Genomic DNA, 27295 nt, shown 5'->3' on the forward strand with positions numbered 1-27295 from the left:
AGGGGAGGGGGGCAGTGCCTTTATTGGGGGGGTCAGTGGGGGGAGTCTTCATCCATCGCTGAACTGGAAGAAGAGGCGCCTTCGCTCCGGGTCCGGGGGATCCCCGAAATGAGGCACGAAGGGGATCTGCAGGATTTGGGAGAAGCCTTCGGAGAGCTCGGGGGCCACAAAGTGTTTCCTGAGAGAGCGAGGGAACGGGGGGGGGGGGGGAAAAAATCACCCGGATTCGGGTAAAGTTTGGGAGGAAAAAAAAAAAAAAAAACAGGAAAAATGGGACAAACACACCCAAGAGAGGAGGAAGGAGAGGGGGAAGAAAATACAAAAGCCAACCCAAAATGGGGAAGGGAACGGGGGAAGAAAACCGCCCCCAAAATTGGGGAAGAGGCAACAACAGGGAAAATGGAACGAAACAAAAAAGTAACGGGGCTAAATAACGGAGAGAAGAGAAAAAAAACCCCCAAATTCCCCCAAGCCTCTCAACCATCCCCGACAGAGCTCCCAAAACACCTCAGGTACCCCAAAATTCCTCCTTAAATCCCCCAAACCCCAGGGATTCCCCCAAACGCCCCAGATCCCCCAAAATCCCCTCCGGGCCCCTCCAGACCCCCCGAGAGCTCCCCCCGGTCCCCTCTCACTTGTAGCTGAACAGAACAGCGTCGGTGACGGGGACGTGACCGCTCTGCGTCATATCCCGGAACTTTATTTGGGGGCGAAAACCCAAAAGGAACGGGGTTCGGGGGGTGCCAAGGGTAAAAGGTTCACCCTAGAACCCCTCGGGACCCCCTGAGACCCCTCCTCACCCTGCAGTTGTGCCGCGCCTGCTCCAGGCTGGCCGTGAACTGGAGGCACCGACACGGCACCGCCGCCTCCCGGGCGCAGGACACGAACCTGAGGGCACAGGGCGGGTCAGGGGGGTCCCCAAAACCAGGGACGTGGGGCTGAAAACCTCAGCAAAGGGGTCCCAAGGGCTGCGGGGAGCAGTTCCCAGTGCCCTCCCAGTGCCCTCCCAGTTCCCAGACTGGCCTTTGCCGCGATTCAGGGTCGGGGTTGGTGTTGTCCACCACAACGGGGCGGCCCCGAGCCAGGGCGGCCGAGCAGGCGGAGACGCAGCGTTGCCACGAGCCCAGCGTGTCCTGGGAGTGACCAGGGGTGTCACACAGGTCACGCTGGGACAGGCTGACCACGAGCCCGGAGCGTCGCCGAGGTCACACGGGGCTCAGGAACTCACCCTGTTCACGTATTCGTACCCTGCCGGGATCAGGTGTCGCTTCACGAAAGTGGATTTGCCGGCTGAGGGGAAACATTTTCTTTTTTCCTCTCGCGTTTCCCATAATATTCCCCGGGTTACAACCCTTTTCCCCCCTCACCTTTCCCGCCTTTTCCCCCTCACCTTTCCCGCCTTTTCCCCCTCACCTTTCCCGCCATTTCCCCCTCACCTTTCCCGCCCTTTTCCCCCTCACCTTTCCCGCCATTTCCCCCCCTCACCTTTCCCGCCATTTCCCCCCTCACCTTTCCCGCCCTTTCCCCCCTCACCTTTCCCGCCCTTTTCCCCCTCACCTTTCCCGCCTTTTCCCCCCTCACCTTTCCCGCCATTTCCCCCCTCACCTTTCCCGCCCTTTTCCCCTCACCTTTCCCGCCCTTTTCCCCTCACCTTTCCCGCCTTTCCCCCTCACCTTTCCCGCCCTTTCCCCCCTCACCTTTCCCGCCCTTTTCCCCTCACCTTTCCCGCCCTTTTCCCCCCTCACCTTTCCCGCCCTTTTCCCTCTCACGTTTCCCTCAATTTTCCCCCCTTTGTTTTCTTTTCCCCCTTTCGGATCAGACATCAGAGCTGGGTCAGCGGTCAGCGCAGGGGTCAGAGGTCAGCGGTCACTCACTCACCCCCAGGGAAGCCGACGGTCAGCAGCACCTCGGGCCTGTCCGACACCAGTTCGGCCTCGGGGGGTTCTGGGGGGGCTTTGGGGTCCAGCTGGCGCTGGGGACAAAGGTCAAAGGTCAGGACTGGGGACAGGGGCTGCTCTTGGGGTCAGTGGTCACTCACGTGGTCAGTGGTCACTCATAGGGTCAGTGGTCAGTTTTGGGGTCAGTTATGGTGTCAGCGGTCAGTTATGGGGCACTCAGGGGGTCAGTGGTCAGTTATGGGGTCAGCGGTCACTCAGGGGGTCAGCGGTCAGTTACGGGGTCACTGGGGGGGTCAGCGGTCACTCAGGGGGGTCAGCGGTCAGTTACGGGGTCACTCGGGGGGGTCAGCGGTCACTCACGGGGTCAGCGGTCAGTTACGGGGTCAGCGGTCACTCACGGGGTCACTCACGGGGTCAGCGGTCACTCACGGGGTCAGCGGTCACTCAGGGGGTCAGCGGTCAGTTACGGGGTCAGCGGTCACTCGGGGGGTCAGCGGTCACTCATGGGGTCACTCGGGGGGTCAGCGGTCACTCGGGGGGTCAGCGGTCAGTTACGGGGTCACTCGGGGGGTCAGCGGTCACTCAGGGGGTCACTCGGGGGGTCAGCGGTCACTCACGGGGTCGAAGGCCGGCAGCTCGAAGGGCGCTGGGGCCCAGCCCAGGAACGTCTCCTCAGGAGTCAGGAACCGCAGCCCCGCGTTCACAGCGAACTGGGGGGGCTGCGGTCAGCGGGGGGCTGGGGGGGGCTGGGGGGTCACTGGGGGGTCACTGGGGGGGGCTGGGGGGGTCACTGGGGGGGCTGGGGGTCACTGGGGTCACTGGGAGGGCTGGGGGGTCACTGGGGGGTCACTGGGGTCACTGGGGGGTCACTGGGGGGGCTGGGGGGTCACTGGGGTCACTGGGGGGTCACTGGGGGGGCTGCGGTCAGCGCGGGGCTGGGGGGTCACTGGGGGGGCTGGGGGGTCACTGGGAGGGCTGGGGGGTCACTGGGGGGTCACTGGGGGGGCTGGGGGGTCACTGGGAGGGCTGGGGGGTCACTGGGGGGTCACTGGGGGGCTGGGGGGTCACTGGGGTCACTGGGGGGCTGGGGGGTCACTGGGGGGGCTGGGGGGTCACTGGGGGGTCACTGGGGGGTCACTGGGGGGCTGGGGGGTCACTGGGGGGTCACTGGGGGGTCACTGGGGGGCTGGGGGGTCACTGGGGAGACTGGGGGGTCACTGGGGGGTCACTGGGGGGGGCTGGGGGGTCACTGGGGTCACTGGGGTCAACTGGGCTGAACTGGAAGCGTGACCCGGGGCTGTGGGGACACTGGGAGGGACTGGGGGGGCCACAGGAGACCCCCGGGGTCATGAACTGGGGGGACTGGGAGGAGCACGGGGGGCGGCCCCAGGGATTTGGGGGTGTCCTGGGATGCCCTGGGGATTTTTGGGGGTCCCCAGGGGGGTTTTGGGGTCCCCAGGGGGGTTTTGGGGTCCCCAGGTGGGTTTTTGGGGTCCCCAGGTGGGTTTTGGGGTCCCCAGGTGGTTTTTGGGGTCCCCAGGTGGGTTTTTGGGGTCCCCAGGGGGGTTTTGGGGTCCTCAGGGGGGTTTTGGGGTCCCCAGGTGGGTTTTTGGGGTCCCCAGGTGGTTTTTGGGGTCCCCAGGGGGGTTTTGGGGTCCTCAGGGGGGTTTTGGGGTCCCCAGGGGGTTTTTGGGGTCCCCAGGTGGGTTTTTGGGGGTCCCCAGGTGGTTTTTGGGGTCCCCAGGGGGGTTTTGGGGTCTCCAGGGGGTTTTGGGGTCCCCAGGTGGGTTTTTGGGGTCCGAGGGGGGTTTGGGGTCCCCAGGTGGGTTTTTGGGGTCCGAGGGGGGTTTTGGGGTCCCCAGGTGGGTTTTTGGGGTCCGAGGGGGGTTTTGGGGTCCCCAGGGGGGTTTTGGGGTCCCACCAATCGGTCGCTGCAGGAGAAATCCTTTTTCTTCCTCCCCGGGGCCCAGTTCGGGGGGCGTCCGGCAGCGTCTGAGCCACAGGGGGGAGGTTGGGACCCCAAAATGGTCCCTAAATCCCCAAAATCCCCCCAGGACCCCCAAAACTTCCCCAAAATCCCCCCAGACCCACCAAAACTTCCCCAAAATCCCCCCGGACCCCCCAAAACTTCCCCAAAATCTCCCCGGACCCCCCAAAACTTCCCCAAAATCCCCCCAGACCCACCAAAACTTCCCCAAAAATCCCCCCGGACCCCCCAAAACTTCCCCAAAATCTCCCCGGACCCCCCAAAACTTCCCCAAAATCCCCCCGGACCCCCCAAAACTTCCCCAAAATCCCCCCGGACCCCCCAAAACTTCCCCAAAATCCCCCCGGACCCCCCAAAACTTCCCCAAAATCTCCCCGGACCCCCCAAAACTTCCCCAAAATCCCCCCAAAACTTCCCCAAAATCCCCCCGAACCCCCCAAAACTTCCCCAAAATCCCCCCAGGACCCCCAAAACTTCCCCAAAATCCCCCCAGACCCCCCCAAAACTTCCCCAAAATCCCCCCAAAACTTCCCCAAAATCCCCCCGGACCCCCAAAACTTCCCCAAAATCCCCCCAGGACCCCCCAAACTTCCCCAAAATCCTCCCAAAATCCCCCCAAAACTTCCCCAAAATCCCCCCGGACCCCCCAAAATCCCCCCGGACCCCCCAGAACTTCCCCAGGACCCCCAGTGCTCACCCCCCACGTAGAAGCTGTCGGACACCGACACCGTCACGTCCCCGTTCGCCTGCGGGACCCAAACCAGTGACCCCAGTTCACACCAGTCCACACCAGTCCACACCAGTTCACACCAGTGACCCCGCTGACCCCCCCCAGTCCCTCCCAGTGTCCCCCCCCCCAGTTCCCAGTAACTTCCCAGTGTCTCCCAGCGCCTCCCCAGTGTCCCCAGTCTGCTCCAAACGACCTCCCAGTAAGTCCCAGTAGCTCCCAGTCTCTCCCAGTCCCCCCCAGTGCCCCCAACTTCCCCCCCCAGTAGCCCCCCAGTCCCCTCCCAGTACATCCCAGTATAAACCAATCCCTCCCAGTCCCCCAAATCAGCCCCCAGTCCCCCAAATCCCCTCCCAGTTCCCTCCCAGTCCCTCCCAGTCCATCCCAATCCCCTCCCAGTCCATCCCAGTTCCCTCCCAGTGCCCCCCAGTCCATCCCAATCCCCTCCCAGTTCCCTCCCAGTGCCCCCCAGTCCCCCAAATCCCCTCCCAGTTCCCTCCCAGTCCCTCCCAGTGCCCCCCAGTCCATTCCAATCCCCTCCCAGTCCCCCCCCAGTCCCTCCCAGTGTCCCCCAGTCCCTCCCAGTCCATCCCAGTCCCTCCCAGTCCCTCCCAGTCCATCCCAATCCCCTCCCAGTCCCCGCCCAGTCCCTCCCAGTGCCCCCCAGTCCATTCCAATCCCCTCCCAGTCCCTCCCAGTCCCTCCCAGTGTCCCCCAGTCCCTCCCAGTCCATCCCAGTCCATCCCAGTTCCCTCCCAGTGCCCCCCAGTCCATTCCAATCCCCTCCCAGTCCCCCCCCAGTCCCTCCCAGTCCATCCCAGTCCCTCCCAGTGCCCCCCAGTCCATTCCAATCCCCTCCCAGTCCCTCCCAGTGCCCCCCAGTCCCTCCCAGTCCATCCCAGTCCCTCCCAGTGCCCCCCAGTCCATTCCAATCCCCTCCCAGTCCCCCCCCAGTCCCTCCCAGTGTCCCCCAGTCCCTCCCAGTCCATCCCAGTCCCTCCCAGTGCCCCCCAGTCCATTCCAATCCCCTCCCAGTCCCTCCCAGTCCATCCCAATCCCCTCCCAGTCCCTCCCAGTTCCCTCCCAGTGCCCCCCAGTCCCCCAAATCCCCTCCCAGTTCCCTCCCAGTGCCCCCCAGTCCCTCCCAATCCCCTCCCAGTCCCTCCCAGTCCCTCCCAGTCCCTCCCGGTGCCCCCCCAGTCCATCCCAATCCCCTCCCAGTCCCCCCCCAGTCCCTCCCAGTGCCCCCCAGTCCCTCCCAGTCCATCCTAGTCCCTCCCAGTGCCCCCCAGTCCCTCCCAGTCCATCCCAGTCCCTCCCAGTGCCCCCCAGTCCATCCCAATCCCCTCCCAGTCCCCCCCCAGTCCCTCCCAGTCCCCCCCAGTCCCTCCCAGTGCCCCCCAGTCCATCCCAGTCCCTCCCAGTGCCCCCCAGTCCATCCCAGTTCCCTCCCCAGTGCCCCCCAGTCCCACCTTGTGGCACAGGTGGTCCCACATCCCCAGCACGGGTTTCCTGTAGAGCCCCGGCCCCCGTGGCCACCAGCACCTGCATTCAGGTGTGTGCGTGTGAGGGGGTCAAACACCTCGGGGGGGGACACCCCCGCAGCCTCCAGGGGGGCGCCCCCCCCGAGTTCTGGGGGGTCCCGGGCTGGCTTTGGGGGTCCCCAGACCTGCAGGGCGCCTCCGAGCCGCTCGGTCACCGCCTCCACCTTGGCCTGGAAGAGCTCGGGCCGCAGGCGGCCCCGGGAGATGCCCAGCTGGTTGGTGAACACCACGAGCTGGGGGGGCAAAGACACGCCTTCGGGGGTCACCGGGGGGGTCGGCGAGGGGATTTGGGGGGATTTTGGGGGGGTCAGGAGGGGATTTGGGGGCTCAGGAGGGGATTTGGGGTGATTTGGGGGGATTTTGGGGCGATTTGGGGGGTTTGGGGGGTCAGGAGGGGATTTGGGGGTGATTTGGGGGGTTTGGGGGGGTCAGGAGGGGATTTTGGGGGTCAGTAAGGGGATTTGGGGTGATTTGGGGGGTTTTGGGGGGTCAATGAGGGGATTTAAGGGGATTTTGGGGGGTCAGGAGGGGATTTTGGGGGGTCAGGGACGGGATTTGGGGGGTTTTGGGGGGTCAATGAGGGGATTTAAGGGGATTTTGAGGGGTCAGGAGGGGATTTGGGGGGGTCAGGGAGGGGATTTGGGGGGTCAGGAGGGGATTTTGGGGGGTCAGGAGGGGGATTTTGGGGGTGATTTGGGGGGATTTGGGGGCGATTTGGGGGGTTTTGGGGGGTCAATGAGGGGATTTAAGGGATTTGGGGGGTCAGGAGGGGATTTGGGGGGTGATTTGGGGGGATTTTGGGGGATCAGGAGGGGATTTGGGGGGTGATTTGGGGGGATTTTGGGGGGTCAGGAGGGGATTTGGGGGTGATTTGGGGGATTTTGGGGCGATTTGGGGGATTTTGGGGGGGTCAGGGAGGAGATTTGGGGGGTCAGGAGGGGATTTTGGGGGGTCAGGGAGGAGATTTGGGGGTCAGGAGGGGATTTTGGGGGGTCAGGAGGGGATTTGGGGGTGATTTGGGGGGATTTTGGGGTGATTTGGGGGGTCAGGGAGGGGATTTGGGGGGTCAGGAGGGGATTTGGGGGGGTCAGGGAGGGAATTTGGGGGTCAGTAAGGGGATTTGGGGTGATTTGGGGGGTTTTGGGGGGTCAATGAGGGGATTTAAGGGGATTTTGGGGGGTCAGGAGGGGATTTGGGGGGACTGGAGGGGATTTGGGGGGTCAGGAGGGGATTTGGGGGGGTCAGGGAGGGGATTTGGGGGGTCAGGAGGGGATTTTGGGGTGATTTGGGGGGTTTTGGGGGGCTCAGGGAGGGGATTTGGGGGGTCAGGAGGGGATTTTGGGGGGTCAGGGAGGGTTTGGGGGTCAGTAAGGGGATTTGGGGTGATTTGGGGGGTTTTGGGGGGTCAATGAGGGGATTTAAGGGGATTTTGGGGGGTCAGGAGGGGATTTGGGGGTCAGTAAGGGGATTTGGGGGGTTTTGGGGGGTCAATGAGGGGATTTAAGAAAATTTGGGGGGTCAGGAGGGGATTTGGGGGGTCAGGAGGGGATTTGGGGGGTCAGGAGGGGATTTGGGGGGCTGGAGGGGATTTTGGGGGTGATTTGGGGGATTTTGGGGCGATTTGGGGGATTTTGGGGGTTCAGGAGGGGATTTGGGGGGTCAGGGAGGGGATTTGGGGGGATTTAGGGGGGCTCTAGAGGGGTTCAGTGGGGGCTGGGGGGGTTTTGGTCTTGGGGAGGAACCTGGGGGGTCCCCCAAGAGATCCGGGGGGGCTTTGAGGGGTATTGAGACACCCCGGGGGGTTTGGGGGGGTCCCGGGGGGGCATTTTGGGGAGGGGGCGGCTCACCTTGTACCCCTCGTCCCGCAGCTGCTTCAGCCGCTTGGGGATCTCGGGGTACAGAATCCTGCGGGGAGGGGGGACAGAAAACCGAACAAAACCCGAGTGGGACCCCCAGAAACGGCCCCTGGGACCCCCAAAAAACCCTCCAGGACCCCCAAAAACCTTCCAGGACCCCCCAAAACCTTCCCAGGACCCCCCAAAAACCTTCCAGGACCCCCCAAAACCTTCCCAGGACCCCCCAAAAACCTTCCCAGGACCCCCCAAAACCTTCCCAGGACCCCCCAAAAACCCTCCCAGGACCCCCAAAAACCCTCCAGGACCCCCCAAAACCTTCCCAGGACCCCCCAAAAACCTTCCCAGGACCCCCCAAAAACCCTCCCAGGACCCCCAAAAACCTTCCCAGGACCCCCAAAAACCTTCCCAGGACCCCCAAAACCCTCCCAGGACCCCCAAAACCCTCCCAGGACCCCCCAAAACCTTCCCAGGACCCCCAAAACCTTCTCAGGACCCCCAAAAACCCTCCCAGGACTCCCCAAAAACCCTCCCAGGACCCCCAAAAACCTTCCCAGGACCCCCCCAAACCCTCCCAGGACCCCCAAAACCCTCCCAGGACCCCCAAAAACCTTCCCAGGACTCCCCAAAAACCCTCCCAGGACCCCCCAAAAACCTCCCAGGACCCCCAAAACCCTCCCAGGACCCCCAAAACCCTCCCAGAACCCCCCAAAAACCTTCCCAGGACCCCCAAAACCTTCTCAGGACCCCCAAAAACCTTCCCAGGACCCCAAAAACCCTCCAGGGACCCCAAAAAACGTTCCAGGGACCTCCAAAAACCTTCCCAGGACCCCCCAAAACCTTCCCAGGACCCCCCAAAAACCTTCCCAGGACCCCCAAAAACCTTCCCAGGACCCCCCAAAACCCTCCCAGGACCCCCCAAAACCCTCCCAGGACCCCCAAAACCTTCCCAGGACCCCCAAAACCCTCCCAGGACCCCCAAAAACCCTCCCAGGACCCCCCAAAACCTTCCCAGGACTCCCCCAAAACCTTCTCAGGACCCCCCAAAACCTTCCCAGGACTCCCCAAAAACCTTCTCAGGACCTCCAAAAACCTTCCCAGGACCCCCCAAAACCTTCCAGGACCCCAAAAACCCTCCAGGGACCCCAAAAAACCTTCCAGGGACCCCCAAAAACCTTCCCAGGACCTCCCAAAACCCTCCCAGGACCCCCAAAAACCTTCTCAGGACCTCCCAAACCCCTTCAAGCCCCCCCAAACCCTCTCAGAACCCCCCAAAATTCCCCCCCAAACCCTCCCGGACCCCCGAAATCCCCCCAGACTTTACCTCCAGTCGTCGGGGCCGGTGGGGAACACTTTCCCCGAGCGCGTGGTGATCAGCGTCCCGTCCAGGTCAAAGCCGGCGATCTGAGCCCGAAACCCGAGCTCAGGGACACTGGGGACCCCCCGGGACCCCCAAATCTCACCCCAGAGCCCCCCAAACCCCTTCAGGACCCCCAAATCCCACCCCAGAGCCCCCCAAACCCCTTCAGGACCCCCCAAATCCCACCCCAGAGCCCCCCAAACCCCTTCAGGACCCCCCAAATCCCACCCCAGAGCCCCCCAAACCCCTTCAGGACCCCCAAATCTCACCCCAGAGCCCCCCAAACCCCTTCAGGACCCCCCAAATCCCACCCCAGAGCCCCCCGAACCCCTTCAGGACCCCCAAATCCCACCCCAGAGCCCCGTAAACCCCTTCAGGACCCCCCAAATCCCACCCCAGAGCCCCCCAAACCCCTTCAGGACCCCCCAAATCCCACCCCAGAGCCCCCTAAACCCCTTCAGGACCCCCAAATCCCACCCCAGAGCCCCCCAAACCCCTTCAGGACCCCCCAAATCCCACCCCAGAGCCCCCCAAACCCCTTCAGGACCCCCAAATCCCACCCCAGAGCCCCCCAAACCCCTTCAGGACCCCCAAATCCCACCCCAGAGCCCCCCAAACCCCTTCAGGACCCCCCAAATCCCACCCCAGAGCCCCCCAAACCCCTTCAGGACCCCCAAATCCCACCCCAGAGCCCCCCAAACCCCTTCAGGACCCCCAAATCCCACCCCAGAGCCCCCCAAACCCCTTCAGGACCCCCCAAATCCCACCCCAGAGCCCCCTAAACCCCTTCAGGACCCCCCAAATCCCACCCCAGAGCCCCCCAAACCCCTTCAGGACCCCCCAAATCCCACCCCAGAGCCCCCTAAACCCCTTCAGGACCCCCAAATCTCACCCCAGAGCCCCCCAAACCCCTTCAGGACCCCCAAATCCCACCTCAGAGCCCCCCAAACCCCTTCAGGACCCCCCAAATCCCACCCCAGAGCCCCCTAAACCCCTTCAGGACCCCCCAAATCCCACCCCAGAGCCCCCCAAACCCCTTCAGGACCCCCCAAATCCCACCCCAGAGCCCCCTAAACCCCTTCAGGACCCCCCAAATCCCACCCCAGAGCCCCCCAAACCCCTTCAGGACCCCCAAATCCCACCCCAGAGCCCCCCAAACCCCTTCAGGACCCCCAAATCCCACCCCAGAGCCCCTCAATTCCTCCCCAGCGGGGAACTCGGGGGGTTTCACCCACTTGAAGGGGTTGTTTGGGGGGATAAAAAACGGGGTCCTTTGTGATTTGGGGGGCTGGGGGGCTCCTGGGAGGGGGGGCTGGGGGTCTGAGTGTGTTGGGGGGTCTTGGGGTGGGGTTTGGGGGGGTCCTGAGGGGGTTGAGGAGGGAATTGAGGGGCTCTGAGGGTGAATTTTGGGGTCTCAGGATGAATTTTCGGGGTCTGAGGGGTAATTTGGGGGGCCTGAGTGGTAATTTGAGGCTCTCAGGATAAATTTTTGGGCTCTCGGGATGAATTTTGGGGTCTCACGATGATTTGGGGGGCTCTCAGGATGAATTTTTGGGGTCTCGGGATGAATTTTGGGGCTCTGATGATGAACTTGGGGCTCTCAGAATGAATTTTGGGGTCTCAGGATGAATTTTGGGCTCTCAGGATGAATTTTTGGAGCTCTCAGAATGAATTTTGGGGTCTCAGGATGAATTTCAGGGTCTCAGAATGAATTTTGGGGTCTCAAGATGAATTTGGAGCTCTCAGGATGAATTTTGGGGCTCACGCGATGAATTTTGAGGTCTCAGGATGAATTTTGGGGTCTCAGGATGAATTTCGGGGTCTCAGGATGAATTTTGGGGTTTTGAGATGAATTTGGAGCTCTCAGGATGAATTTTGGGGTCTCAGGATGAATTTTGGGCTCTCAGGATGAATTTTTGGAGCTCTCAGAATGAATTTTGGGCTCTCAGGATGAATTTTGGGGCTCACGGGATGAATTTCGGGGTCTCAGGATGATTTTGAGGCTCTCAGGATGAATTTTTGGGGTCTCGGGTAATTTTTGGCGTCTCAGGATGAATTTCTGGGCTCTCAGGATGAATTTTTGGAGCTCTCAGAATGAATTTTGGGGTCTCAAGATGAATTTGGAGCTCTCACGATGAATTTTGAGCTCTCAGGATGAATTTGGAGCTCTCAGGATGAATTTCGGGGTCTCAGGATGAATTTTGGGGTCTCAAGATGAATTTGGAGCTCTCAGGATGAATTTTGGGGCTCACGGGATGAATTTCGGGCTCTCAGGATGAATTTTGGGGTCTCAGGATGAATTTCGGGGTCTCAGGATGAATTTTGGGGTCTCAAGATGAATTTGGAGCTCTCAGGATGAATTTTGAGGCTCTCAGGATGAATTTTTGGCGTCTCAGGATGAATTTTGGGCTCTCAGGATGAATTTTGGGGCTCTCGGGATGAATTTTTGGGGTCAGCCATGGGGCGGGGGTGGAGCCCAGCCCCCCCCAATCCCCCCTCCCCCCATTCCCCTCCCCCATTCCCCTCCCCCTCACCTTGGCGCTGGGCCGGAGCCCCGGGGCGGTGAAGATGAGGAGGGCTCCCCACTTCTGCCAGCCCCCCCGGCTGCGGCGCGGGGCTCCGGGGGGCTCGGGGCGCCGGGGGGGGCGCCCGGGGGGGGGCTGCGGGGCCGTTTGGGGGGCCGGGGGGAGCCCAGGAGCCGCAGCTCCAGCGGGAACCGCCCGTTGACCAGGAGCAGCGTCTGCCCCGCGCCGAGGGTCCCGCGGCCCCCCCGGCCCAGGGGGGAGCCCCCCACGGAGCTGGGGTTCACCCCGAGCTGGGGGGGGACCGGGGGGGGGGGGGGTTAGACACCCCCTCCCCAAAAAAAAAACAACAACCCAGGAGCCCCAAAACCCCTCTGAGAGCCCCCGAATTCACCCCGGGACCCCCCCAAAATCCCTTTTGGACCCCCCAAACCATCTCAGGACCTGCAAAAACTTTCTCAGGACCCCCCAAAACCCTCCCAGGAGCCCCCAAAACCCCCTCAGGACCCCTCCCAACCATCTCAGGACCCCCCAAAACCCTCCCAGGAGCCCCAAAACCCCTCTGAGCCCCCCCGAATTCACCCCGGGACCCCCCAAAATCCCTTTTGAGCCCCCCCAAACCATCTCAGGACCTCCAAAAACTTTCTCAGGACCCCCCAAAACCCCCTCAGGACCCCCTCCCAACCATCTCAGGACCCCCCAAAACCTTCCCAGGACTCCCCCAAACCCCTTTAAGCCCCCCCAAAGTGCCCCCAGGACCCCCCCAAATCATCTCAGGATCCCCCAAACCCCCTCTGAGCCCCCCCCAAACCCTCTCAGGATCCCCCAAAATCCTTCCGGGACCCCCCAAATCATGTCAGGACCCCCCAAAACCCCCTCAGGACCCCCCAAACCATTTCAGGACCCCCCAAAACCCCTTTGAGCCCCCCCAAAGTGCCCCCAGGACCCCCCCCAAACCATCTCAGGACCCCCCAAACCCCCTTTGAGCCCCCCCAAAGTGTCCCCAGGACCCCCCAAAACCTTCTCAGGACCCCCCAAAACCCCTCAGGACCCCCCCAAACCATCTCAGGACCCCCCAAACCCCCTTTGAGCCCCCCCAAAGTGCCCCCAGGACCCCCCAAAACCTTCTCAGGACCCCCCAAAACCCCTCGGAGCCCCCCCAAAATCCCTTTTGAGCCCCCCCAAACCATCTCAGGACCTCCAAAAACTTTCTCGGGACCCCCCAAAACCACCTGGGACCCCCAGGGTTCAACAGGGACCGCCCAAAAACCATCTCAGGACCCCCCAAAACCCCCTCAGGACCCCCCCAAACCATCTCAGGACCCCCCCAAACTTTCTCAGGATCCCCCAAACCCCTTTGAGCCCCCCCAAAGTGCCCCCAGGACCCCCCCAAATCATCTCAGGATCCCCCAAAACCCCTCGGAGCCCCCCCCAAACCCTCTCAGGATCCCCCAAAATCCTCCCGGGACCCCCCAAATCATGTCAGGACCCCCCAAAACCCCTTTGAGCCCCCCCAAAGTGCCCCCAGGACCCCCCAAAACCTTCTCAGGACCCCCCAAAACCCCCTCAGGACCCCCCCAAACCATCTCAGGACCCCCCAAACCCCCTTTGAGCCCCCCAAAGTGCCCCCAGGACCCCCCAAAACCTTCTCAAGACCCCCCAAACCATCTCAGGACCCCCCAAACTTTCTCAGGACTCCCCCAAAACCCCTCTGAGCCCCCCCAAAGTGCCCCCAGGACCCCCCCAAATCATCTCAGGATCCACAAAACCCCCTCAGGACCCCCCAAACCATCTCAGGACCCCCCAAAACCCCCTCAGGACCCCCCAAACCATCTCAGGACCCCCCAAAACCCCCTCAGGACCCCCCAAACCATCTCAGGATCCCCCAAAACCCCCTCAGGACCCCCCAAACCATCTCAGGACCCCCCAAAACCCCCTCAGGACCCCCCAAACCATCTCAGGACCCCCCAAAACCCCCTCAGGACCCCCCCAAACCATCTCAGGACCCCCCAAAACCCCCTCAGGACCCCCCAAACCATTTCAGGACCCCCCAAAACCCCCTCAGGACCCCCCCAAAACCATCTCAGGACCCCCCAAAACCCCTTTGAGCCCCCCCAAAGTGCCCCCAGGACCCCCCAAAACCTTCTCAGGACCCCCCAAAACCCCTCGGAGCCCCCCCAAAGTGCCCCCAGGACCCCCCCAAATCATCTCAGGATCCCCCAAACTCCTCTGAGCCCCCCCAAAAGCCCTCCCGGGACCCCCCAAAATCCTCCCGGGACCCCCCAAATCATCTCAGGACCCCCCAAAACCCCCTCAGGACCCCCCAAACCCCCTTTGAGCCCCCCCCAAAGTGCCCCCAGGACCCCCCAAAACCTTCTCAAGACCCCCCAAACCATCTCAGGACCCCCCAAACTTTCTCAGGACTCCCCCAAAACCCCTCTGAGCCCCCCCAAAGTGCCCCCAGGACCCCCCCAAATCATCTCAGGATCCCCCAAAACCCCCTCAGGACCCCCCAAACCATCTCAGGACCCCCCAAAACCCCCTCAGGACCCCCCAAACCATCTCAGGACCCCCCAAAACCCCTTTGAGCCCCCCCAAAGTGCCCCCAGGACCCCCCAAAACCTTCTCAGGACCCCCCAAAACCCCTCGGAGCCCCCCCAAAGTGCCCCCAGGACCCCCCCAAACCATCTCAGGATCCCCCAAACCATCTCAGGACCCCCCAAACTCCTCTGAGCCCCCCCAAACCCTCCGGGACCCCCCAAAATCCTCCCGGGACCCCCCAGGCCCCACCTGTGTGACCCGGGCCGTGCCCTCGGCGTAGTTGGCCACGATCTCCACTGTGGGGGAGGGGCAGATTTGGGGACCCCCACCCCCCAAAATCGGGGTGGGGGGGAGGGGGAACCCACAGAGGGGTCCCAGGACATGGGGGGGTGGGTGAATTTGGGGGGAAATTTGGGGGGAATTTGGGGATCCCGAGGAGGAAATTTGGGAGATCCTTGGCAGGTGAATTTGGGGGAATATTTGGGGGTCCTGAGGAAGAAATTTGGGGATCTTGAGGGGAACATTTGGGGGTCGTGAGGGGGAAATTTGGGGGGGATATTTGGGGGTCCTGAGTGGAATATTTGGGGGATCCTTGGGGGGTGAATTTGGGGGGGTATTTGGGGGTCCTGACGGGGAAATTTGGGGGATATTTGGGGGAGTATTTAGGAGTCCTGAGGGAGAAATTTTGGGATCCTGAGGGGGAAATTTGGGGCTCCTGGGGGTGAAATTTGGGGATCCTGAGGGAGAAATTTTGGGATCCTGAGGGGGAAATTTGGGGATCCTGAGGGGGAAATTGGGGATCCTCGGGGGTGAATTTGGGGATCCTGGGGGTGAAATTTGGGGATCCTGAGGGGGAAATTTGGGGATCCTCGGGGGTTGAATTTGGGGATCCTGAGGGGGAAATTTGGGGATCCTGGGGGGTGAATTTGGGGATCCTGAGGGGGAAATTTGGGGATCCTGGGGGTGAAATTTGGGGATCCTGAGGGGGAAATTTGGGGATCCTGAGGGGGAAATTTGGGGATCCTGGGGGTGAAATTTGGGGATCCTCGGGGGGTGAATTTGGGGATCCTGGGGGGTGAATTTGGGGATCCTGAGGGGGAAATTTGGGGATCCTGGGGGGTGAATTTGGGGATCCTGAGGGGGAAATTTGGGGATCCTGGGGGTGAAATTTGGGGATCCTGAGGGGGAAATTTGGGGATCCTGAGGGGGAAATTTGGGGATCCTGGGGGTGAAATTTGGGGATCCTCGGGGGGTGAATTTGGGGCTCCTGAGGGGGAAATTTGGGGATCCTGGGGGGAAATTTGGGGATCCTGGGGGTGAAATTTGGGGATCCTGGGGGTGAAATTTGGGGATCCTGGGGGTGAAATTTGGGGCTCCTGGGGGTGAAATTTGGGGATCCTCTGGGGGGTGAAATTTGGGGCTCCTGAGGGGGAAATTTGGGGATCCTGGGGGTGAAATTTGGGGATCCTGGGGGTGAAATTTGGGGATCCTCTGGGGGTGAATTTGGGGATCCTGGGGGTGAAATTTGGGGATCCTCGGGGGGTGAATCTGGGGGTCCTGAGGGGAAAATTTGGGGATCCTGAGGGGGAAATTTGGGGATCCTGGGGGTGAAATTTGGGGATCCTCTGGGGGTGAATTTGGGGATCCTGGGGGTGAAATTTGGGGATCCTGGGGGTGAAATTTGGGGATCCTGAGGGGGAAATTTGGGGATCCTGAGGGGGAAATTTGGGGATCCTTAGCGGGTGAATTTGGGGATCCTTAGCGGGTGAATCTGGGGGATCCTCGGGGGGTGATTGGGGCGCTGTCGCTATGCCGGGATACCGGCGCGGCTCCCGGTGTGTCTGAGGGGGGCGGTCCCGGTACGGATCCCCCAGAGCCACCCCGCTCACCCACCGCACACCCACCGCACACCCACCCTGCCGCCGGGAGCACTTGCGGTCGGTGACGCCGGTGAGCGGCCCGCGGCCCAGCACCACGGGCTGCCCGTCGGGCAGCGGCACCGGCCCGGCCGGGCCCCACAGCTCGGCCCGCATCGCGCCGGGAACCGGAACCGGCAACCGGCAACCGGCCCCGCTGCTCCCCGCCGCTTCCTGTCCGCGTGACGTCACTTCCGCCCTCGCCGTGACCGCCCCGCGGCGGGCTCGTTCCCGCCTTTTTTGTCCTCCGCGGAGCCACGCCCCCTTTGATGTAACCCCGCCTACTCCCTTTAGACCACGCCCCTTACAACCAAGTCACGCTCCCTCCATCTCGTTCCCGCCCATTCTCCTTAAGCCACGCCCCCGACCAGCCAAGCCACGCCTAATCTGCCGCCCCCAAGGCGACTTCCGGTCCTGCTACGCCGCTGCTTCCGGTGGGCTGAGTGTCACCGCGCCCCCTGGCGGTGGAGGACGGCGTGGGTCCTCCCAGGGTGGGGGGGAGAACTGGAGGGGACTGGGAGGGACTGGGAGAGGTTTGGGGGGCACTGGGGGGGACTGGGAGAGGTTTGGGGGGCACTGGGGGGGACTGGGAGAGGTTTGGGGGGCACTAGGGGGGACTGGGAGAGGTTTGGGGGACACTGGGGGGGACTGGGAGAGGTTTGGGGGGCACTGGGGGGGACTGGGAGAGGTTTGGGGGACACTGGGAGGGACTGGGAGGGGTTTGGGGGGCACTGGGGGGGACTGGGAGAGGTTTGGGGGGCACTGGGGGGGACTGGGAGAGGTTTGGGGGGCACTGGGGGGGACTGGGAGAGGTTTGGGGGACACTGGGAGGGACTGGGAGAGGTTTGGGGGGCACTGGGGGGGACTGGGAGAGGTTTGGGGGGCACTGGGGGGGACTGGGAGAGGTTTGGGGGACACTGGGAGGGACTGGGAGGGGTTTGGGGGGCACTGGGGGGGACTGGGAGAGGTTTGGGGGGCACTGGGGGGGACTGGGAGGGACTGGGAGAGGTTTGGGGGGCACTGGGGGGGACTGGGAGAGGTTTGGGGGGCACTGGGGGGGACTGGGGGGGACTGGGAGAGGTTTGGGGGGCACTGGGGGGGACTGGGAGAGGTTTGGGGGGCACTGGGGGGGACTGGGAGAGGTTTGGGGGACACTGGGAGGGACTGGGAGAGGTTTGGGGGGCACTGGGGGGGACTGGGAGGGACTGGGAGAGGGTGCTTGGGGGTCACCCCTCTCCCTGTGACCCCCCGTGACCCCTGTGACCTTTGTGACCCCCCCTGTGACCCCTCAGTGACCCCTGTGACCCCCCTGTGACCGCCGCTGTGTCACCAAGTGTCACCTTTATTGCTCGCTGGGGGTGGGGGTCCCCCACCCCAAAGTCCCACCCGTGTGACACACGAGGCCCCGGGGGGGTCCCGGGGGGGGCGGGGGGTTGGTGTGAGCAGGTGACACAATCGGGGTGACAGGGGGTCAGCACAGCTCCTCGGTGTCCTCGGTGTGTCACGGCATGTCCTCGATGTCCTCGATGTCATGGCGTGTCCTCGGCGTGTCACAGTGTGACCTCGATGTCCTCCTCAATGTCCTCAGTGCCCTCAGTGTCCTCGGTGACCTCGGTGTCCCCGGTGTCACAGTGTGACCTCGGTGTCCTCCTCAATGTCCTCAGTGTCCTCGGTGACCTCGGTGTCCCCGGTGTCACAGTGTGACCTCGGTGTCCCTGGTGTCACAGTGTGACCTCGGTGTCCTCCTCAATGTCCTCAGTGCCCTCAGTGTCCTCGGTGACCTCGGTGTCCCCGGTGTCACAGTGTGACCTCGATGTCCTCCTCAATGTCCTCAGTGCCCTCAGTGTCCTCGGTGACCTCGGTGTCCCCCGTGACACTCGGTGTCCTTCTCAATGTCCTCGGTGTCCTCGGTGTCCTGGCGCGTCCTCAATGACGTCGTGTGTGAGCTCTTGTGCCCCCCCGGTTCATCTTCGTTCACCCCAGCCCGTCCTGGTGCACGCCCAGTTCATTCCAGTGCACCCCCAGTTCATTCCAGTGCACCCCACTTTGTCCTGGTGCACTCCCAGTCCATTCCAGTGCACTCCCAGTCCATCCTGGTGCACTCCTATTTCATCCCGGTACCCCCCAGTTCATTTGGGTGCACTCCCACTCCATCCCAGTGCACCCCCAGTCCATCCCAGTACTCCCCCAGTTCATCCTGGTGCACTCCCCGTTCATTCCAGCCCATCCCAGTGCACGCAGTTCATCCTCCTCCATTCAAGTCCATCCTGGTGCACTCCCAGTCCATTCCAGTGCACTCCAATACATCCCAGTCCATCCCAATCCATCCCAGTGCACTCCAATCCATCCCAGTGCACTCCCAGTCCATCCCAGTCCAATCCCAGTGCACTCCCAGTCCATCCCAGTGCACTCCAATCCATCCCAGTACACTCCCAGTCCATCCCGGTGCACTCCAATCCATCGCAGTACACTCCCAGTTCATTGCAGTCCATCCCAGTGCACTCCCAGTTCATTGCAGTCCATCCCAGTGCACTCCCAGTCCATCCCAGTGCACTCCCAGTCCAATCCCAGTGCACTCCAATCCATCCCAGTGCACTCCCAGTCCATCCCAGTGCACTCCCAGTCCAATCCCAGTGCACTCCAATCCATCCCAGTACACTCCCAGTCCATCCCAGTGCACTCCCAGTCCATCCCAGTGCACTCCAATCCATCCCAGTCCATCCCAATCCATCCCAATTCATCCCAGTGCACTCCAATCCATCCCAGTGCACTCCAATCCATCCCAGTGCACTCCCAGTCCATCCCGGTGCACTCCAATCCATCCCAGTCCATCCCAATCCATCCCAGTGCACTCCAGTCCATCCCAGTGCACTCCAATCCATCCCAGTGCACTCCAATCCATCCCAGTGCACTCCCAGTCCATCCCAATCCATCCCAGTGCACTCCCAGTCCATCCCAGTGCACTCCCAGTCCAATCCCAGTGCACTCCAATCCATCCCAGTGCACTCCCAGTCCATCCCAGTGCACTCCAATCCATCCCAGTGCACTCCCAGTTCATCCCAGTGCACTCCCAGTCCAATCCCGGTGCACTCCAATCCATCCCAGTGCACTCCAATCCATCCCAGTCCATCCCAATCCATCCCAGTGCACTCCCAGTCCATCCCAGTGCACTCCAATCCATCCCAGTACACTCCCAGTTCATCCCAGTGCACTCCCAGTCCAATCCCGGTGCACTCCAATCCATCCCAGTGCACTCCAATCCATCCCAGTGCACTCCCAGTTCATCCCAGTGCACTCCCAGTCCAATCCCAGTGCACTCCAATCCATCCCAGTACACTCCCAGTTCATCCCAGTGCACTCCCAGTCCAATCCCAGTGCACTCCAATCCATCCCAGTGCACTCCCAGTCCATCCCAGTGCACTCCAATCCATCCCAGTACACTCCCAGTTCATCCCAGTGCACACCCAGTCCAAGCCCGGTGCACTCCAATCCATCCCAGTCCATCCCAATCCATCCCAGTGCAATCCCAGTCCATCCCAATCCATCCCAGTGCACTCCCAGTCCATCCCAGTGCACTCCAATCCATCCCAGTGCACTCCCAGTCCATCCCAATCCATCCCAGTGCACTCCCAGTCCATCCCAGTGCACTCCAGTCCATCCCAGTCCATCCCAATCCACCCCAGTGCACTCCCAGTCCATCCCAGTGCACTCCAATCCATCCCAGTACACTCCCAGTTCATCCCAGTGCACTCCCAGTCCAAGCCCGGTGCACTCCAATCCATCCCAGTGCACTCCAATCCATCCCAGTCCATCCCAATCCACCCCAGTGCACTCCCAGTCCATCCCAGTCCAATCCCAGCGCCCCCCAGCGCGATCCTCGCGCCCCCTCCGTCCCCCCCGGCGCGCCCCCTCACACCTCGGTGACCAGCCTGCCCCCTCCCCAGCCCCTCTCCCCTCCGGCCTCCCCGTCCAGCCCCCAGCCCTCGCCCGCCTTGCCCTCGGGGGGCTCCCCGGGGGGCTCGGGGTGGTGGGGGCACGGCGACGCCGGCACCGCGCCCCCGGATTCCTCCCCCCTCAGCTCCCTCCGGTAGAAATAGGAGAAGTTGGAGACGATGACGGGCACGGGCAGCGAGATGGTGAGCACGCCGGCGATGGCGCACAGCGAGCCCACCAGCTTGCCGCCCACCGTCACCGGTGCCATGTCCCCGTAGCCCACGGTGGTCATGGTGACCACGGCCCACCAGAAGGCCTGCGGGATGGACGTGAAGGCCGTGGCCGCGTCCTCGGCCTCGGCGAAGTAGACGGCCGACGAGAAGAGCACCACGCCGATGAGGAGGAAGAAGATGAGCAGGCCCAGCTCCCTCATGCTGGCCTTGAGCGTCTGGCCCAGGATCTGCAGGCCCGTGGAGTGCCGCGACAGCTTGAAGACGCGGAAGACGCGCACCAGGCGGATGACGCGCAGCACGGCCAGCGACATGGCGGGCTGGCCGATGCCGCGCTGCCGCGCCAGCTCCGTGCCCAGCGCGATGAAGTAGGGCGCGATGGCCGCCAGGTCGATCAGGTTCATGGCGCTGCGGAAGAAGGCCGCCTTGCTGGGGCTGGCCACCAGCCGGACGAGGAGCTCCAGGGAGAACCAGCAGATGCAGATGGTCTCCACCAGGAAGAAGGGGTCGGTCAGGCCAGAGCGGTGCGCGGGGGGGGAGGAGGAGGAGGAGGAAGGAGCGGCGCCGGGGGTGGGGGTGGTGTTGGTGGTGGGGGTGGTGGGAGAGGGCGGCTGTGGGGAGAGGAAGGGGAAGGGGGATGAGAAAAGTGGTGGAGCTGGTACGTGCAGACCCCAAGATCCACCAGCCAGATCCCAGATCCATCACCCAGACCCTAAAATCCATCACCCAGATTCCCAGATCCATCACCCAGACCCCAAAATCCATCACCCAGACCCCAAAATCCATCACCCAGATTCCAAATCCATCACCCAGACCCTAAAATCCATCACCCAGACCCCAAAATCCATCACCCAGATTCCAAATCCACCACCCAGACCCCAAAATCCATCACCCAGATTCCAAATCCATCACCCAGACCCCAAAATCCATCACCCAGACCCCAAAATCCATCACCCAGATTCCAAATCCATCACCCAGACCCCCAGATCCATCACCAGATTCCAAATCCATCACCCAGACCCCAAAATCCATCACCCAGACCCCCAGATCCATCACCCAGACCCCAAAATCCTTCACCCAGACCCCCAGATCCATCACCCAGATTCCAAATCCATCACCCAGACCCCCAGATCCATCACCCAGACCCCCAGATCCACCCCCCAGACCCCCAGATCCATCACCCAGACCCCAAAATCCATCACCCAGACCCCCAGATCCATCACCCAGACCCCAAAATCCATCACCCAGACCCCCAGATCCATCACCCAGACCCCAAAATCCATCACCCAGACCCCAAAATCCATCACCCAGACCCCCAGATCCATCACCCAGACCCCAAAATCCATCACCCAGACCCCAAAATCCATCACCCAGATTCCAAATCCATCACCCAGACCCCAAAATCCATCACCCAGATTCCAAATCCATCACCCAGACCCCAAAATCCATCACCCTGACCCCAAAATCCATCACCCAGACCCCCAGATCCATCACCCAGACCCCCAGATCCATCACCCAGACCCCAAAATCCATCACCCAGACCCCAAAATCCATCACCCAGACCCCCAGATCCATCACCCAGACCCCAAAATCCTTCACCCAGACCCCCAGATCCATCACCCAGACCCCAAAATCCTTCACCCAGACCCCCAGATCCATCACCCAGACCCCAAAATCCATCACCCAGACCCCAAAATCCATCACCCAGATTCCAAATCCATCACCCAGACCCCAAAATCCATCACCCAGACCCCCAGATCCATCACCCAGACCCCAAAATCCTTCACCCAGACCCCCAGATCCATCACCCAGATTCCAAATCCATCACCCAGACCCCCAGATCCATCACCCAGACCCCCAGATCCACCCCCCAGACCCCCAGATCCATCACCCAGACCCCAAAATCCATCACCCAGACCCCCAGATCCATCACCCAGACCCCAAAATCCATCACCCAGACCCCCAGATCCATCACCCAGACCCCAAAATCCATCACCCAGACCCCAAAATCCATCACCCAGACCCCCAGATCCATCACCCAGACCCCAAAATCCATCACCCAGGCCCCAAAATCCATCACCCAGATTCCAAATCCATCACCCAGACCCCAAAATCCATCACCCAGATTCCAAATCCATCACCCAGACCCCAAAATCCATCACCCTGACCCCAAAATCCATCACCCAGACCCCCAGATCCATCACCCAGACCCCCAGATCCATCACCCAGACCCCAAAATCCATCACCCAGACCCCAAAATCCATCACCCAGACCCCCAGATCCATCACCCAGACCCCAAAATCCTTCACCCAGACCCCCAGATCCATCACCCAGACCCCAAAATCCTTCACCCAGACCCCCAGATCCATCACCCAGACCCCCAGATCCATCACCCAGACCCCAAAATCCATCACCCAGACCCCAAAATCCATCACCCAGATTCCAAATCCATCACCCAGACCCCAAAATCCATCACCCAGACCCCCAGATCCATCACCCAGACCCCAAAATCCTTCACCCAGACCCCCAGATCCATCACCCAGATTCCAAATCCATCACCCAGACCCCCAGATCCATCACCCAGACCCCCAGATCCACCCCCCAGACCCCCAGATCCATCACCCAGACCCCAAAATCCATCACCCAGATTCCAAATCCATCACCCAGACCCCAAAATCCATCACCCAGATTCCAAATCCATCACCCAGACCCCAAAATCCATCACCCAGACCCCCAAATGTACCACGAGGACACCGAGAACAAGGAAGACGAGAACAAAGATGGCGAGGATGAGGATGATGAAGGTGACGAGAAGGGTGAGGAGGAGGAGGAGGAGGACACTGGGGAGGGAGAGGATGAGGAGGGTGAGGACGAGGATGGAGAGGCTGATGTCCATAGGGATGAAGATGAGGATGGTGAGGATAAGTGGGATGGGAAGAAGAGTGATGAAGATGAGGAAGGTGAGGATGAGGATGGAGAAGCTGATGTCCATAAGGATGAAGATGAGGATAGTGAGGATAAAGTGGACGGGAAAGATGATGATGATGAAGAGCACGGCGACAACGAGTGAGGATGAGGGTGGCAACGGGGACATCGGGGGCGATGAGGATGATGAAGATGATGAAGACGAGGATGGCCGCGATGAGGACACTGAGAATGAGGAAGACGAGGACAAAGAGTGACAACAACACCCAGGACCGCAATGAGGATGATGAGGATGACCACGGTGAGGACGCTGAGGATACAGAAGACAAGGACGGTGACAATGACCCCGAGGACCACGAGGGTGATGGGGATGAGGATGACGAGGATGATGAAGATGATGAGGATGATGAGGATGATGATGACCACCATGAGAACACTGAGGAAACGGAAGATGAGGATGAGGACGGTGACACTGGGGATGGTGAGGATGGTGAGGATGGTGAGGATGGTGAGGATGAGGAAGACCAGCATCAGAACAGTGAGGATACGGAAGACGAGGATGAGGATGAGGATGAGGATGAGGATGGTGAGGATGGTGAGGATGGTGAGGATGGTGAGGATGAGGATGACCAGTATCAGAACAGTGAGGATACGGAAGACGAGGATGAGGATGAGGATGGTGACACTGAGGATGGTGAGGATGGTGAGGATGACCACCATGAGGACACTGAGGTTAAGGAAGATGAGGATGAGCACGGTGACACCAAGGATGATGAGGATGAGGATGATGAGGATGGTGAGGATGAGGATGACCACGATGAGGACCATGAGGACGAGGAAGATGAGAGTGGTGACAACAACACCGAGGACCACAAGGACGATGAGGACGAGGATGACCATGATAAGGACACTGAGAACGAGTACATGAGGCAAGGACAGTGACACCGAGGACCATGAGGATGATGAGGATGATGAGGATGAGGATGGCCACAATCAGGTCACCATGGATAAGGAAGACAAGGACGGTGGCAACAACCCTGACAACCGCGAGGATGATGAGGATGGCCACAACAAGGGTGAGGATGAAGATGAGGACGGTCACGATGAGGACAAGGATGGTGACAGTGACACCAAGGACCACGAGGATAATGAGGATGAGGATGACCGTGGTGAGAACACCAAGGATAAAGAAGACAAGGACGATGACAACAACATTGACAACCGTGAGGACGGTGAGGATGATGAAGGAGGATGACGAGGATGATGAAGATGAGGATGGCCACAATGAGGACATCCAGGATAAAGAAGACAAGGACGGTGACAACAACACCGAGGACCATGAGAATGGTGAGGATGAGGATGACCATGGCGAAGACACCAAGGATAAGGACAACCAGGACGGCAACAGCGACACTGACAACCATGAGGATGATGAGGATGATGAAGATGAGAATGACCACAATGAGACCACCAAGGATAAAGAAGACAAAGACGGTGACAGCGCCACCCAGAACCACAAGGATGATGGGGATGAAGATGATGAGGATGATGAGGATGATGAAGATGAGAATGACCACAATGAGACCACCAAGGATAAAGAAGACAAAGACAGTGACAACATGACCCAGAACCACAAGGATGATGGGGATGAAGATGATGAGGATGATGAGGATGATGAAGATGAGAATGACCACAATGAGACCACCAAGGATAAAGAAGACAAAGACAGTGACACCACCACCCAAAACCACAAGGATGATGGGGATGAAGATGATGAGGATGATGAGGATGATGAGGATGATGGGGATGATGAGGATGGTGAGGATGGTGAGGATGGTGAGGATGATGAGGATGATGAAGATGAGAATGACCACAATGAGACCACCAAGGATAAAGAAGACAAAGACGGTGACAACGCCACCCAGAACCACGATGACAACCACGACAACGACGACGAAGACAACCCCCCCCAACCCCCCAACCCCTCACCTCTCCCTCAGCTCCGGGCCGGAACTGCGGCAGCGTCTCCAAGCAGAACACCACGATGGACACCAGGATGACCAACACGGACAGCAAGGCCACCACCCTGGCCGCCGGCGAGCTCTCGGGGTGCTCGCACAGCAACCACGCCCGCCTCCTCAGCCCCCCGCGCGGCAACGCCGGCGGCTCCTCCACCGAGAAGCCTTCGGCCTCGCGCAGCCGCTCCTCCGCCTCATCCCCCAGCTGGTAAAACCTCAGCTCCTCCAGGAACACATCCAGGGGGACATCTGGGGGTCTCCTGAGGCGCCCCCCGGACTGGTAGTAGTAGAGCACGGCCCCGAAGGCGCCGCGGTGGCGGTCGAAGAAATACTCGCGGCGCTGGGGGTCGAAGAAGCGGCGGCGGCGCCGGGGGTCCCCCAGGAGCGTGTCGGGGAAGCGCCGCAGGGTGCGCACCAGGGTCTCGAAGCGCCGGCCCGAGACGTTGATGGCCACGCGCTCGCAGCAGCCCAGGGGCTCCCCCATGCCCGCCGAGGAGACCCCCGGGCCGGGCACGGGAGGGGAGGAAGGCACCGAGGGCAGCCTGAGGGGTTCTTGGGGGGATTCTGGGAAGTTTTGGGGGGGGGGGTTCGAGGGGGTTTTTGGGGGGTCGGGGGGAGGTTTTTTTGGGGTCTGGCAGCGGATCTGTGGAGGAACCTCAAGATCCTTCAGCGTTGCGGACGGCCTGGAAATTCCTGGGGGTTCCCCGAGACCCTTGGAGGGTCCTTACGGGTCCCCACGAGTTCAGGGGACCGCGAAACTCTTGGAGGACCCTAAAAGTTCAGTGGACCCCTAAATCCTTGGGGGTCCCTAAAGATTTGGGGGTCCCCGGAGCTCTTTGGGGTCCGGTGATGGATCTGTGGGGGTGATTAAGGCACTTTGGAATTTGGAGGTGGCCCGGAACCTTCGGGGGGTTTCCCGAGACTCTTGGAACTTGGAGGACTCTTAGAGGGTCCCTATGAGTTCAGGGGACCCCAAAACTCTTGGGAGGGTCCCTACAAGTTCAGGAGACCCCGAAATTTTTGGGGGGACCCTAAAGATTTGGGGGTCCCCGGAGCTCTTGGAGACAACCCGGAACTTTCTGGGGGTTTCTGAGAGTCTTGGAGGGTCCCTACGAGTTCAGGGGACCCCAAAACTCTTGGGAGGGTCCCTACAAGTTCAGGGGACCCCGAAATTTTTGGGGGGACCCTAAAGATTTGGGGGTCCCCGGAGCTCTTGGGGGTCCGACAGTGGATCTGGCGGGGAGATCAAGGTACTTTGGAGTTGGGGATGGTCTGGAATTTTTTGGGGTTTCTGGGACTCTTGCGAGGTCCCTACAAGTTCAGGGAACCCCAAAACTCTTGAGGGGTCCCTAAAATATTGGGGGTCCTGATGGGAGCCTAAAGATTTGGGGGAGACCCCTGAAATATTTGGGGTCTACAGTGGTGGGGGACCCCAAATTCCTACGGGGTCAGAGGAGCCTCAAGGACCTGCGGTGTTGGGGACACCCCAAAACTCTTGGGGGGGGGTCCCTAAGAGGTCAGGGGACCCCAAAACTCTTGTGGGGGGGGGTCCCTAAAAGTTGAGGGCACCCCAAAATTCCTGGGGGTCCTCAGAGCCCTTGGGGGCCTCGAAGGTCCCAGGGTGAACCCACAGAGGAGCCTCAAGGTCCTGTGGTGTTGGGGACACCCCGAAACTTTTTGGGGGACCCTAAAGATTTGGGGGCGCCCTCTCTAAACTCTTGGGGGTCGGGGGTACAGAATCCTACAGGTTTGGGGGCCCCCTGAACCTGTGGGGGGTCCCACGGTGACCCCAAAGCGTCGGGGACCCCTCGAGGTCTTCGGGTGACCCCAAAATATTTGGG

At 61.2% G+C, this 27295-nt stretch overlaps 3 protein-coding genes across 3 annotated transcripts; 1 reads left to right on the top strand and 2 right to left on the bottom strand.

Annotated features, from left to right (window-relative positions):
- Positions 1-3: 3 nt before the first annotated feature.
- Positions 4-16519, bottom strand: PNKP (polynucleotide kinase 3'-phosphatase). The gene is given in 18 exon segments (XM_066208536.1): positions 4-178; positions 636-697; positions 801-888; positions 1024-1133; positions 1229-1290; positions 1879-1972; positions 2516-2608; positions 3820-3890; positions 4583-4631; positions 6085-6135; positions 6137-6157; positions 6282-6389; positions 8004-8061; positions 9334-9413; positions 11904-12053; positions 12056-12184; positions 14682-14728; positions 16348-16519. Coding segments are annotated over 18 exon segments (1521 nt in total). The 5' UTR covers positions 16466-16519; the 3' UTR covers positions 4-48.
- Positions 16520-18240: 1721 nt separating this feature from the next.
- LOC136305198 (uncharacterized) lies at positions 18241-20272 on the top strand. Its single transcript, XM_066208531.1, has 4 exons — positions 18241-18289; positions 18681-19589; positions 19694-19868; positions 20218-20272. The coding sequence occupies exons 1-4, from the start codon at positions 18241-18243 to the stop codon at positions 20270-20272; spliced, it is 1188 nt and encodes a 395-aa protein (XP_066064628.1).
- Positions 20273-20297: 25 nt separating this feature from the next.
- On the bottom strand, positions 20298-26603 carry KCNA7 (potassium voltage-gated channel subfamily A member 7; the record flags this gene model as incomplete). The annotated part of the gene is made up of 2 exons (XM_066208532.1): positions 25426-26603; positions 20298-21122 (listed from the first exon to the last, which is right to left on the bottom strand). Coding segments are annotated over exons 1-2 (1338 nt in total), but the record flags the coding sequence as incomplete, so codon positions are not given.
- Positions 26604-27295: the final 692 nt, after the last annotated feature.

Source organism: Chamaea fasciata, unplaced genomic scaffold (genome assembly GCF_029207755.1).
Source record: "Chamaea fasciata isolate MVZ Bird 193981 ecotype frontalis unplaced genomic scaffold, bChaFas1.0.hap1 SCAF_310, whole genome shotgun sequence".
In the NCBI taxonomy this organism is placed as follows: domain Eukaryota; kingdom Metazoa; phylum Chordata; class Aves; order Passeriformes; family Sylviidae; genus Chamaea; species Chamaea fasciata.